Below are 14,473 nucleotides of genomic sequence, written 5' to 3' on the forward strand. Positions count from 1 at the left end.
CAGTGTCACTCACCATCTATCCCGCTCATCCGGTGTCATTCACCGTCTGTCCCACCTATCCAGTGTCACTCACCGTCTGTCCGTCTATCCAGTGTCACTCACCCGTCTGTCCCGCCCATCCAGTGTCACTCACCCGTCTGTCCCACCTATCCAGTGTCACTCACCCGTCTATCCCGCCCATCCAGTGTCACTCACCCGTCTGTCCACCTATCCAGTGTCACTCACCCGTCTGTCCCACCTATCCAGTGTCACTCACCAGTCTGTCCTGCCCATCCAGTGTCAGTCACCGTCTGTCCCACCTATCCAGTGTCACTCACCAGTCTGTCCTGCCCATCCAGTGTCAGTCACCGTCTGTCCTGCCCATCCAGTGTCAGTCACCGTCTGTCCACCTATCCAGTGTCACTCACCAGTCTGTCCTGCCCATCCAGTGTCAGTCACCGTCTGTCCCACCTATCCAGTGTCACTCACCCGTCTGTCCCGCCCATCCAGTGTCACTCACCGTCTGTCCACCTATCCAGTGTCACTCACCCGTCTGTCCCACCTATCAGTGTCACTCACCCGGCTGTCCCACCTATCAGTGTCACTCACCCGTCTGTCCCACCCATCCAGTGTCACTCACCGTCTGTCCACCTATCAGTGTCACTCACCGTCTGTCCCACCTATCATTGTCACTCACCCGTCTGTCCCGCCCATCCAGTGTCACTCACCGTCTGTCCACCTATCAGTGTCACTCACCGTCTATCCCGCCCATCCGGTGTCACTCACCGTCTGTCCCGCCCCTCCTTCCTGTCCAATCATTTCATTTGCCCAGACCAGGAGGTTCCGATGCGCCGTGATGTCAGAGGTCGGAGGTCAGGCAAGATGGTGGAGACCGTAGTCGCACCGTCGGTGCGCCTGGTTTCTTACGGAGGCAACAAGATCAACTACCGCAAGCCCGTTTTTTCGACCGACAGCAAGTGAGCGTTTAGTGCGGTGGTGTCGCGGGCTCCAGAGGCGATCGGGGAGAGGGGAGTGGGCGCAGGATCTGCCCCGGCGAGTGGCTTGCCCCAGCCACGCGGGGAATGGGGGAGGGCCGACTGATGGCTGCGTGTCCTGCACAGAGTGGCTTCTGTAGTGGAAAAAGTACCGGCCAATTTACGCAGAGCAGGACAGCCTTACCGAACCTATTCATTAGAGCAAGATTTCGATCAGAACAAATAATGTGACTACATCAGCTAGAATAATATTACTGACATGCATTGAGTTTTGGATATTTGGTAAAGAGCAAAGTGTCCCAATATTTTTTTTTAAGACTGGCATACTAACCTTATGGGAATAAATACAATCTGCTAGTGGATATCACATCTGTGTCAATGATTTGGTCGAGGGAGAGAATGTCATATTTCCACAGCTATGGATGGTACAAAACTAATTAGTTGTAAATAGGATGGAAGATGTAAATAGACATCGAACGAGTTTGTACATATGGAATGGGTAAGGCCACACGTACGGTATCATGTTGAGTTTTCAACTTTGGTTCACAAAACATAAGTGATGCAAGATGGTGGAGGATTGTATTTCAGAGAGACCTGAATAACATTGCTTCAAATCATTGAAGGCCAACACAGGGGCAGCAAGTGATTAGGAAGGGACATAGTATTCAGACAATCATTTATTATGAAAGAATATGGGTACACAAGTAAAGATAGCAACAAACTGTTTCAAGTCAAAAGCCTACATGTTCTGATGCTCCAGGTTCCATCATTTGCTCTTTCTTATATGTACTTGAGTAAATATGTTTTGTTGCAAATGTACAGGGCCACAGTGGGACTTCAACTGGAGTATTAGATCTGGTTTTGGTTTCCTTGTTTGAAAACAAAAGGGCATTTAATTCCCATTGGGGGAATGTGGCAGAAGTTCACTAGACCTGTTCTGGCTTGGCATCATCTCTAAATGTGGGAATATGGCATTTCATGTCTCCTTCCCTCCCACCGCCATTCTCCCCTTCTCTGACTCCCTCCTCCTCTTTCCCTCTCTAAATAGGCCCCCCTTCCCGCCGCCTGCTAAATCTTTAATACGTATGATGAAAGGCTGGTGTACAATATTAATTGCAGTGTCATCCCACTCGAACATGCAAACCTGAAAAATATCAGCTTATCGTTACACTTAATTTTCAACCCAGTAACCAATGTTAGTTTGTCTTGCAAGTCAAGATTGGAGACGTATGGCCTGTATTCTTTAGTGTTTAGAAGAATGAGAGGAGATCTCATTGAAACTGCAAAATTCTCAAGAGTTTGGGCAGGCTTGACGCTGAGAGCTTCTGGTTGAGGAGTCTGGAATCTGGAAGCAATCTCAGAATAAGGGCTGAGATGAGCAATCTTGTTGCTCCAAGTGGTGAATCCATGGAATTCCCAGGGCTGTAGATCCTCGTAGTGATGATTCAAAACAAAATCACCAGATTTTTGGATGTTAAGGAAATTGTGGGATTTGGAGCTACTGCAGGAAAGTGGCTTTCAGTTTCATCTTGTTGATTTTCATGTGTGATTGAGACTGTACCAAGGGCAAAATAACCTATCAGTGTTTGTACTTCTCTCGGTTTCTTACAAGTTACAAGTCCCATGTTTCTTCAGGTGTTGTGTATTCCTTTACTTTTGACATGTATTTGACATGTCTATCCTAAAATGAAGTCCCTGCCTATCTACCTTGTCTATGCCTCTTATAATTTTATATACTTACGTCAGGTCACCCTTAAGCCTAGGAAACTTAAGAAAAAGCTATCTAAGTATATCTGATGGTCTCTAATCTAGACGACCTCATCATCCTGGTGAACCTCTTATGCACCTTTTCCAAAGCGTCTATAACCTTCCTGTAATGCAGCAAATAGAATAGAACAAGTGACCCTTTAATTTGAGACTGCATTTACTCTGTCAAGCACATCTCTGAATTCATACAGTGGCATGCAAAAGTTTGAGCACCCCAGTCAAAATTTCTGTTACTGTGAATAGCTAAGTGAGTAAAAGATGACCTGATTTCCAAAAGGCATAACGTTAAAAATGACACATTTCTTTAATATTTTAAGCAAGATTACTTTTTTATTTCCATTTTTTACAGTTACAAAATAACAAAAAAGGAAAAGGGCCAAAGCAAAAGTTTGGGCACCCTGCATGGTCAGTACTTATAACACCCCCTTTGTCAAGTATCACAGCTTGTAAGTGCTTTCTGTAGTCTTTCAATTCTTGTTTGGGGGATTTTTCACCCATTCTTCCTTGCAAAAGGCTTCTAGTTCTGTGAAATTCTTGGGTCGTCTTGCATGCACTGCTCTTTTGAGGTCTATCCACAGCTTTTCGATGATGTTTAGGTCAGGGGACTGTGAGGGCCATGGCAAAACCTTCAGCTTGCTCTTGAGGTAGTCCATTGTGGATTTTGAGGTGTGTTTAGGATCATTATCCTGTTGTAGAAGCCATCCTCTTTTCATCTTCAGCTTTTTTGCAGACAGTGTGATGCTTGCTTCCAGAATTTGCTGGTATTTAATTGAATTCATTCTTCCCTCTACCAGTGAAGTATTCCCCGTGCCACTGGCTGCAACACAAGCCCAAAGCATGATCGATCCACCTCCATGCTTAACAGTTGGAAAGGTGTTCTTTTCATGAAATTCTGCACCCTTTTTCTCCAAATATACCTTTGCTCATTGTGGCAAAAAGTTCTGTTTTAACTTCAGCGGTCCACAGGACTTGTTTCCAAAATGCATCAGGCTTGTTTAGATGTTCCTTTACAAACTTCTGACACTGAATTTTGTGCTGAGGACACAGGAAAAGTTTTCTTCTGATGACTCTTCCATGAAGGTCATATTTGTGCAGGCGTCGCTGCACAGTAGAACAGTGCACCACCACTCCAGAGTCTGCTAAATCTTGCTGAAGGTGTTTTACAGTCAATTAAGGGTTTTGATTTGCCTTTCTAGCAATCCTACGAGAAGTTCTCTTGGAAAGTTTTCTTGGTCTTCCAGACCTCAACTTGACCTCCACCATTCCTGTTAACTGCCATTTCTTAATTACATTACGAACTGAGAAAACAGCTACCTGAAAACGCTTTGCTATCTTATAACCTTCTCCTGCTTTGTGGGCATCATTTATTTTAATTTTCAGAGTACTAGGCAGTTGCTTAGAGGAGCCCATGACTGCTAATTGGTGGGACGAGGTTTGAGGAGTCGGGTATTTATAAAGCTTTGAAATTTGCATCACCTGGCCTTTCCTAATGATGACTGTGAACAAGTCATAGCCCTAACAAGCTAATTAAGGTCTGAGACCTTGGTAAAAGTTATCTGAGAGCTAAAATCTCTTGGGGTGCCCAAACTTTTGCACGGTGCTCCTTTTTTTCACTCTAAAATTGTACAAAACAAAAATAATACACTAATCTTGCTTAAAATGTTGAAACAAATGTAGAGATGTAATTTGCTAGAAAGATTACAGAATGTTTGGTATTTTTTATTAATGGATTTTTCTGACTTGTTTCAGTTAACTAATGTAGAATGATAATTGAAGTGTAATACAGAGCATTACAATTGCTGAGCTCCTTCCTAGAGCAAACTATTTTTGGCAGTAAAATTATCTTGTCCTTCAAAGAAGATATACCCATGATCTCAAAAATGAGCTGCTTTGGCTGTGGTATAAACTGTACTAGTGATTTTATAGTGGCCCTTTATTAAAGCGAGTGTTCTGTTTTGTTTAAACTTCAGGTGAATTTGGAACCTATAAGTTTCCCTTACTGAATCCAGACCATCAGGATGATTGATTCTGAATTCCTGTATCAGATTATAGGTTTCAACCCAAGAACCTGAAACTTCTTTAATCCCACAAACAAAGCAAATAAACAAAACAAACACAGACACAGATAATGCCCAACCCATGAAGTTTTTCAACAAATTGTTGCTCCAGATTCCAGCATCTGCAATCTCCTTATCTCTATTCTGACTTGCCTGCTTTGGACAAACCCCATCCCATTAACATCACACTATTTTTAATATTTAAAACCTGATCTATTTATCCTCCCATGATCCATTACATGATTTTCCATTGCTGTCACCTAGCTTCAGATCTGAACTCTGTGCTGTATAGTACCTCACTTGTGTGCTTATTGATTAATTTCCTTAAGCATTGAACTTTTTGCTTTCCTACTCATCATTAAATACTCCCAAGCTCTCTCCTCGCCCTATTTCAGCTATTCAGCCTCTTAAGCATTCTTTAGTTCTTTCACTTATATACATTGCTTTCTTCTTTGCAAAACACTGTGTTTTGATATTGGGCCTGGTATGGAGTTTCTCCCAAAAGACATTTTCTCCCTTGCTGTATTGTGCATCTTTTGAAAACATTTTCAAAACTCTGTAAAGTTTCTGTGTTGCTCCCTCTTTGGAGCAGTGTGTGCTGATTTCTAATTCAGTACTGCGTATAAGTATAATTCTTCCTTTCTGTGTAACATTGTTCTGCATCTGTAAACATTTTTGTATTAGACACAGCAGACACATTGTATTGGTGTATAGTAAATACCTTTGCCTTTTAAGTTTAGCATTGTAACCATTGGGTAATGTGATACACAATTTTATGTCCATGTTTATTAAAACACAAATAAATTGAACTTGCATTTTTCAATTAATTCCTTTTCCTATTTTGCAGATATTTGTTTTGTGCATCAGGAGATCTTGTGAAAGTATATAGCACTACCACAGAGGAATGTATACAGGAATTGCAAGGTCATAAGAATCTGGTTACAGGCATACAGCTTAATCCACAAAACCATTTGCAGGTAAGGAAATTTTAACCAGTCATTACAACAGAGCATCCTAAATAGTACTTTATGAACTAATCACAAATGCAACACAGAAAATGCTACAGCCAATGATGAGCTCACTCAACAGTACCTAACCTGGTGCCCAGCTTTGGCCAGAGTTCAATGGGCACTAAATTTATTTTCTTCCTTTGAACAAATGAAAATCTATTCACAAATCCTTTGGCAGCATTTGTCAATGCCATGATGCAGTCACTGTGGTGTCAATTGTCCTTTGGAAAATCCTGGCAGTTCTGGACAAAGTTTCTCACCACCAAAGTACCACCTTGGCTGAACAGAGGAGCACATTTAGTAATAGACAATTGCATTGCTCCAAACAGCTCAATATGAGGTCAGTCTTACCCTTGGCCATTGGAATCTATAAGTAGAGTCAACCTAAAGCCGGGGAAGTGATGACACCCTTCCCCCCACCCCCGTTAGATCATTTTGTGGTAACTTATTTTTTATTCTTTCTACTTCTTTTCCAGTATTTATATCTGTGCACTTGTAATCCTACTGTGACACTGTAATTTCCTTTGGAGTCAATAAAGTATCTGTATATCTATTAATATGAAGAAAATGGATAAATGGAAAGTTATGTTTCAGTTCTATCCAGTTAATCAAAATGTAATCAAAAAAAGTTTTTCTTGAAGTAAATTTTCACCAAATTGTTTGATCTGTCAGAACATTATTTCTAAGGTGAAATAACTGATAGATTAATTTTAGGCACCTTACCTCAATGATGTTTTCCTCAAACTGCAGTCTTAAAAGCGTTGCAGTATAATTTTGTAGGAAGAAACATAGATATCTTTAAATGGAAAGAGACAGGTAAATGTTGATGGCCATAAGGATCTTTGTATACAGATTCATGACAAAACAAGTAAACATGCACTTACAGCTAGCAGTTAAGAATGCATGGGGTTTGCAAAGAGGTGGGGCAAAATGATGAAAGTCTGCTTTCCTTTATACACAGATTGGCATGGTCACACTTGACATACTGGATGCAGTTATGTTCTTTTATCTAATGAACAAAATATGTGTCTCTCAGAATCTTTCACCAATCGACTTCCCAGCTCTTTACTTCTCCCCTCCCCCTCTCCCTGTTCCACCTATCGCCTACCACCTTGTAGTCCTTCCTTCCCTCCCTCCACTTTCTTACTCTGACTCTATCTTTTTTCTCCAGTCCTGATGAAGGGCCTCAACCTGAAATGTTCACTATTTACTCTTTTCTATAGCAGCTGCCTGACCTGCTGAGTTCCTCCAGAATTTTGTGTGCGTTGCTTGGATTTCCAGCCTCTGCAGATATTCTCTTGTATGTGTCTCAGGCAGTGCAGCATGCTTCAAAATGTAGGTGTCCTTAGAAGAGATTTCAGGATCACCTATATTCACAAAAGTTTTAGAAGAATGTGAAGTGATCTCAGTGAGACAAACAAGGTTCTGAGATGTTAGATACTTATACTTTACCTTATTGTCACAAAACAATTGATACTAGAGCGTACAATTATCACTGATATTTGATTCTGCACTTCGCACTCCCTGAAGTAGAAGTCGAAGTAAATATAATAAAAATTTTAATTATAAATCATAATTAGAAAATAGAAAAGGGAAAGTAAGGTAGTGCAAGTCAGGTCCAGATATTTGGAAGGTACAGCCCAGATCCGGGTCAGGATCTGTTCAGCAGTCTTATCACTGAGATACTGAGGGACTTTTTCATCTGACTGCAGTCTATGACAATGGGGCATAGTCTGAGGTTAAAGGATTGACCATTTACAACCAAACTGAGTGATTTTCTTCAGAAAGTGAAATACAAGTACTTGGTTATAAGAAAACGCCAGAGATTAACATCACTGAATGCCTGCGTATATTCAAAGAGTAAAAAGTGGCTACTTACTCTAGCCAAAGATCCAAGGACATGGAAATGACAAGAGCACAAGATCAGACATGATCTTAAGACAAAGTAAACTTAAAGATGTAAGACCCTACACGTTCTTCATGCTGGCAACAACTCGCATATTATTCTGAGAGGAGACATTATAATTAAGTTTTGGTAGCGGAGCATTCAAGGGAGATAAGAGTTAGCTGAGCTAGAAAAAAGGAAAATCCAAAGCCCAAAAGATTAATTGGAGAAAGACCAATTTCAATAAGTTTGAAAGAAGGACTGACCCAAGTACTGTAAATTGGAACCAAAATTTGACAAATGAAACTAATGTTTTCAAAGAGGATAATGACAGATTGTAGCAGGACTTAAAACTAGTTGGAGTAGGCAGATGAAGTTTAGTGCAGAGGTGATGCATTTTGTGTGGAAGAATGTGGAAAGACATTGGAGAGAACATACATTTCTAAAAAATATTGTAGCCTCATAAAGCATAGCAGCATATGTATAGACACGTCACTGAAAGTTGTGGGCAGACTGAGAAAACAGTTCATGAAGCATACACGTTTCTGGGCTTTATCAATATAGGCATAATATAAAAGCAGAGAAGTTAAGCTGACTCTTTATAAGACACTAGCGAAACCACAACTTGAATAATGTTAGGAAGGAAGTGAACAGAAATATTAGAGAAGGTCAGGGAAAGGCTTATGGGAATTATTCCTGAATTGAAGGACTAGGGTCGCAATATGGATGGGAAGATTAAGGATTAGAAGACATGAATGTTAAAAACAAAGCAAAGAGAATTAAGAGAAAAGTTAAGAGAACTATTTTACACAGAATGTAGGAACTGGAGATATAATGGAGACATGTTCCCTTGTGCCCTTCAAGAGGAATTAGACAAGACTTCGAGCCTTTGCTGAAAGGACCAGTTTGTAGATCTGGATAGTTTCTCTAACTATGTCCTATGTCCTCTGGTGCAGAATTTAGATTTTTGCTTCATATTGGTAGAAAGAAAGGATGTGCAGGAGCTTCTGGAAAGCATCAAGTTGGATAAGTCACGGGACCGTATGAGATGTACCCCAAGCTACTGTGGGAGGCAAGGGAGGAGATTGCTGAGCTTCTGGCGATGAGTTTTGCATCATCAATGGGGACAGGAGAGGTTCCGGAGGATTCGAGAGTTGCTGATGTCCCATTATTCAAGAAAGGGAGTAGAGATAGCCCAGGAAATTATAGACCAGTGAGTCTTACTTCAGTGGTTGGTAAGTCGAGTGACAGGAGTTATGAACATTTGAAAGACGTAAAGTATGATTAGGAATAGTCAGTATGGCTTTGTGAAAGGCAGGTCATGCCTTACGAACCTGGTTGAAATTTTTGAGGATCTGACTAAACACATTGATGAAGGTAGAGCAGTAGATGTAGTGTATATGGATTTCAGCAAGGCATTTGATATGGTACCGCATGCAAGGCTTATTGAGAAATTAAGGAGGCATGGGATCCAAGGATAAATTGCTTTGTGGATCCAGAATTGGCTTGTCCACAGAAGGCAAAGAGTGGTTGTAGACGGGTCATATTCTGCATGGAGGTCGGTCAAACAGTGGTGTGACTCAGGGATCTGTTCTGGGACCCTTACTCTTCGTGATTTTTATAAATGACCTGGATGAAGAAGCGGAGGGATGGGTTAGTAAATTTGCATATGACACAAAGTTGGAAGTGTTGTGGATAGTGTGGAGGGTTGTCAGAAGTTACAGCGAGACATTGATAGGATGCAAATCTGGGCTGAGAAGTGACAGATGGAGTTCAACCCAGATAAGTGTGAGTTGGTTCATTTTGGTAGGTCAAATATGATGGCAGAATATAGTATTAATGGTAAGACTCTTGGTAGTGTGGAGGATCAGAAGGATCTTGGGGTCAGAGTCCATAGGACACTCAAGGCTGCTGTGCAGGTTGATTCTGTGGTTAAGAAGGCATATCGTGTATTGGCCTTCATCAATCATGGGATTGAGTTCAAGAGGTAATGCTGCAGCTATGTAGGACCCTGGTCAGACCCCACTTGGGGTACTGTGCTCAGTTCTGGTCGCCTCACTATAGGAAGGATGTGGAAACCATAGAAAGGGTGCAGAGGAGATTTACAGGGATGTTGCCTGGATTGTGGAGCATGCCTTATGAAAATAGGTTGAGTGAACTCAGCCTTTTCTCCTTGGAACGACGGAGGATGAGAGGTGACTTGATAGAGTTATATAAGATGATGAGAGGCATTGATTGTGTGGATAGTCAGAGGCTTTTCCCCAGGGCTGAAATGGCTAGCACGAGAGGGCATAGTTTGGTACAGAGAAGATATTAAGGGTAAGTTTTTTTACGCAGAGATTGGAGAGTGAATGAAATGGGCTGTCAGCGACGGTGGTGGAGGCAAATACGATAGGGTCTTTTAACAGACTCCTGGACAGGTATATGGAGCTCAGAAAAATAGAGGGCTATGGGTTACCCTAGGTAATTTCTCAGGTAAGGACATGTTTGGCACAGCTTTGTGGGCCAAAGGGCCTGTATTGTGCTGTAGATTTTTTTTATGTTTCTATGTTTCAAAACGTGACTTTATATCTTTAGTCAAGATGAATCTTGGTGTTATTGTCTTTTTTCTTTTTAGTAGAAAGGAAAATGCCTTCCACATTCATACACCAAGTAGAATTCCATCCTGAAAGATGATCTTGTAGGCCCTTTTTCGAGATATTGATGAGATCTTAAATAATGACTCACACTTGTATCAAAAGTTTAAGTAAGCATAAGTATTTTGTAAAGATTGTCTTAAATTTGTAGCTATTATTTATTTGTTGACAGCTATACTCTGCATCATTGGATGGCACCATCAAACTTTGGGACTTCACTGATGGAATCTTAATAAGAGTAAGTGGTGCAATGTTATGAATCATAGAATGAAGAATCAATTTTATTTAAAGACATGCATACCTACTTTTTTTTCTTCCATCCAGACATTTACAGTGAATGTTAAACTACTTGCTTTATACACACCTGCTGTTGGTCCAAACACAATCTTTGCTATTATTCCAAGTGCTAAAGGTCAGTGAACAGCATAATCTGAGTTTATTTTTGTTAATGTTAAGGAATGATCTTAAATTGGGATATCTGCTGGTGGACTCAAGCAGTGAGTCTGAGGTCAGAGTGCAGGAATTCTGAGCTGAGCTGGTTATACTTGCATTTAGCTTCTCAGACCATTAATTGAAAATGGGAATGAAGGTATTTTGGAATTATTGTTAATTTTAGGTGTTTACAAGTATTTTTTTAAGATTTAAAAGCTGTTAATATAAATGTTCAGATCCCTCTGAAATGCATCTGATCATTGATACTTTATGTGGCATACTTAATGATTGATTTGTAATCTGTATTGTGTAGTGTTTCAGTTGGTGTCCGTCAATCTGCCTAAGTCAACTTCCCAAGAAGTTGATGCAAAAGAATTTTCTGTCATTTTGGAAGATGTATGTGAGTCACCAAAATTAACTGCTTTTGGAAGAGAGGTATGACTCTTTGATTTTCCAGCTTGAAAATGTGATTGTTTATGTAATTTGAATTAATTGTCAAAATAGTATATCAAAGTTACCAATATTAAAAGCAGTTTGTACTTTGCATCAATCATGATGTTAATCTGGATATTTACATTTCATTGTAAAGTAATCTGATTTTTATTTGTGGGAGGTGGAAAATTATAATTCAGGTTGCTGCTTCTTTCCATTGGGGAATTTCTTAAACAAGTTGACAGCAAAAATAATTTTTTTCTATTTATATGGGTGAATTACAAGAACATTTGTTTGGTGTTGGACTGTTTACTAAGAGTGAAATGATGCGGGTATAGAAAAGCAAGTATTGGTTACTCGTGTATCTCTGACAAAGATTTCAGTACTTAATGAGGTAGCTACAATGATGTAGAAATTACATTTCTAAACAAATTTTATTCAGTTGAATTTTATTTCAGCTGGTCTGAATATAAATGTTTACTGATGCGCATTGTTCTTTTGTTCACAATTCCTTAGCAATTGATGCAGTCCATAGCTGCAGCAGAATAACCTAATTCATATTGACAGAAGATCTGTAAAGTGGCAGGTATCACTTATGCCACAAAGATCTAAGGCAATATTTTCCAAGAAGGGAGAGTCTAATTACTGTCAATATCCTGTGGGTAATTATTAAGCAAAAGCTCATCTGGAGCAAACAACTGCTTAAATATTATGGCCAAAAGAGCAGGTTAGATGCTTGGTAACCTATGTTGACTGACTTATCTATGTAGCACAAATCAGGAGTGTGATGAATGCTCTTCATTTCTCTGTGTTGTTGTACTGTGACAACCCAAAAAAATCACTTTCTCCAGAATGAAGCAATTCTTTTGATTAGACATCTTAAATATTAAATTCCCTCACCACTGAAGTGCAATGGCTGTGGCATGTACCATCTAGAAAACAACAACATGGCTCTTGCCTAGGCTACTGAGACATGCATCTCCCAATGTCATAACCAGGGAACACCACTATCTGTTCTCCAAGCTACTTCTTGACCTGGAGGTGCTTTGCTGTTTTGTCAAAATCAAATGGTCTAAATCCTGAATTTCCTGAACTCCCTATCCAATGACAGTGGGGATACCTTCACCAGAAATACTTCAGAGATTCAAGAAGGCAATTTGCCACTACCTTCTCGAAGCCCTTTGGGGATGAGCAATAAGTGGTTGTTTGATCAGTGAGGCCCAGAGCCGAGGTTCCTTTATTCAAAACATTTTGTCTTCATTTTTCCATCAGGGTGCATATGTTGCTTCAGTTAAAAAACTTGAGCTCCAAGTGTTTTTCTTCAAGAAGAAAAAGCACTTAAGGTAATCTTTGATTTATACATAGATGTTCAAGTATATTACTTTTATAATGTGAAACAAGTCTGGAAAACCTGGTTTACAATTGAAACAATAATAATTCTGCTTTGGTTTGAGGTTTCCTTTGAGTGCCAAATATTGCAAAAGAAGCACTAATGCCTTCACCTGTATAGCCTGTCATCCAAAGGAAGACTGCATAGCAACAGGTCACCAAGATGGCAAAATCCGTCTCTGGTATGGTATTTTTATTACTTAGGTTAAATTCATCTACCTTTGGCTGCCAGCATGCAATCAGATTTGTTTGTTTTTTTCTGCTATTTGTTGTCATTTCTTCTTACATACTGATATTGGAATAACTATTTCTGATTTTGTTATGTATTGCTCATAGAGGAATTCTCTATTCTATCTCCAAATGTGCATTAACAAAATGCAAGCAATATAATAAAACTTATTACTTGGGACTCTTGGGTTCTTGGTTTTACCTTTAATTTTATCAGCAAATAGCAATAACTAGTCAAGAGCTTATGAAGTTACATAAACTAAACAATTGACACAGGTCAATTGGATTTCAATTGAATCCTGTAAATGAAGTTGTAATGAGTGTGATTGAACTCGTTAATTTGACAATGGCCTAAAGAAATAGTTCTGGCTATAATATGGCCATTGGAATTCATTATTAACTCTTCCGGCCCTGCCATTTAGTTTTACAGCCTGTAAATCTACACAAAACCACAGTCTCCTCAGTTGTAAACGCTGTAATATAGAGTGCATGGCTGCAAAAGGCATCACTTGTTGAGAAAATCATAGTGTATAATACTCTCTCAGACAATATTTTACACATGATATGTAGTCAATTTAATAAACTGTTGGTCCAGCATTTTCAATTAATAACTAGTTCTAGGAAACTAAAATGCAAATAACAAAATGATACATACACTATACAAAACTAGAAGTAAAAGCTTTTCATATACTTAAAAATGAAGTGAACAGAAAGAAAATATTTTACATATTTATCCAGAACCTTAATTAAGAAAGCATAATTCAATTCAGACTATAAATTTAACCTGTGGTGTTGTATAAATAATATATAAAAATAAATAAAATTAGGACATTATAATCTTCAGAACAGCACAGCCTATTAGCAAATGAGCCACAGTGCTAGTGCCATGAATCAAAAAATGTCTGGACATGTTCTACTATGAAACATTAATTAAATACCTGTCATGTAAGCAATCATGTAACTTTGAGGTACACACTACAAACAGCTATTCCAGCTTCAACATTTTTTTATTATGTTAAATGAGAGAAAATTTGTTTCTTTTCTTTAACTTCTGCAAATTGTTTGACGATTTATAATTCACAGGTGGAAATTTAATGATAAAAAGGAGTATACGTACTCTTCATTGCATTGGCACCATGAGGCCGTCAATGACTTGATCTTCTCGACAGAAGGTAGGAAACAAGCAATTTGATTTCTAGGCTAAATCTCTGGGAGTTAGTCAACGGGTCTTAATGCACCTTATTACTATTTAAAGCAAGTTTAGGAAGTTTATTTTAGAACAAATACAAAGTACAGGTAAACAAAAATAAATAGAAACACGACCAGGTCTTCTGCTTTGAACCTGTTGTCATTCAGTAGGATCATAGGTGGTCATCTAGCAATGTTTTTTCACTATCGCCATATCTCATGATTTCCTTAATATCTAGCTATTTCCTAATATCTGTTTGAACAAACTCTGTCTAAGTTGTATGGGCTGCACCACTGTACCACCTTTTCCCTCAGAAATGCAGCGGAAAATTAGCCAAGTTTTCAAACAACAGATACAAAATGCTGGTGGAACACAGCAGGCCAGGCATCATCTATAAGGAGAAGCACTGTCGACGTTTTGGGCCGAGACCCTTAGGCCCAACACATCGATAGTGCTTCTCCTTATAGATGCTAC

The 14,473-nt window shown here is 39.4% G+C and overlaps 1 protein-coding gene across 1 annotated transcript in view; it reads left to right on the top strand.

Annotated features, from left to right (window-relative positions):
- The first annotated feature begins 838 nt into the window (after positions 1-838).
- wdr75 (WD repeat domain 75) overlaps positions 839-14,473 on the top strand; it is a 42,583-nt gene continuing 28,948 nt past the window's right edge. Inside the window, exons 1-8 of the mRNA XM_059966858.1 lie at positions 839-956; positions 5,646-5,775; positions 10,502-10,567; positions 10,654-10,741; positions 11,075-11,196; positions 12,466-12,536; positions 12,648-12,764; positions 13,894-13,982. Of these exons, the coding sequence (XP_059822841.1) occupies positions 862-956; positions 5,646-5,775; positions 10,502-10,567; positions 10,654-10,741; positions 11,075-11,196; positions 12,466-12,536; positions 12,648-12,764; positions 13,894-13,982 (778 nt within the window). The 5' untranslated portion in view covers positions 839-861. The remainder of the gene's footprint in view (positions 957-5,645; positions 5,776-10,501; positions 10,568-10,653; positions 10,742-11,074; positions 11,197-12,465; positions 12,537-12,647; positions 12,765-13,893; positions 13,983-14,473) is intronic.

This window comes from Hypanus sabinus, chromosome 4 (assembly GCF_030144855.1).
Source record: "Hypanus sabinus isolate sHypSab1 chromosome 4, sHypSab1.hap1, whole genome shotgun sequence".
Taxonomy (NCBI): domain Eukaryota; kingdom Metazoa; phylum Chordata; class Chondrichthyes; order Myliobatiformes; family Dasyatidae; genus Hypanus; species Hypanus sabinus.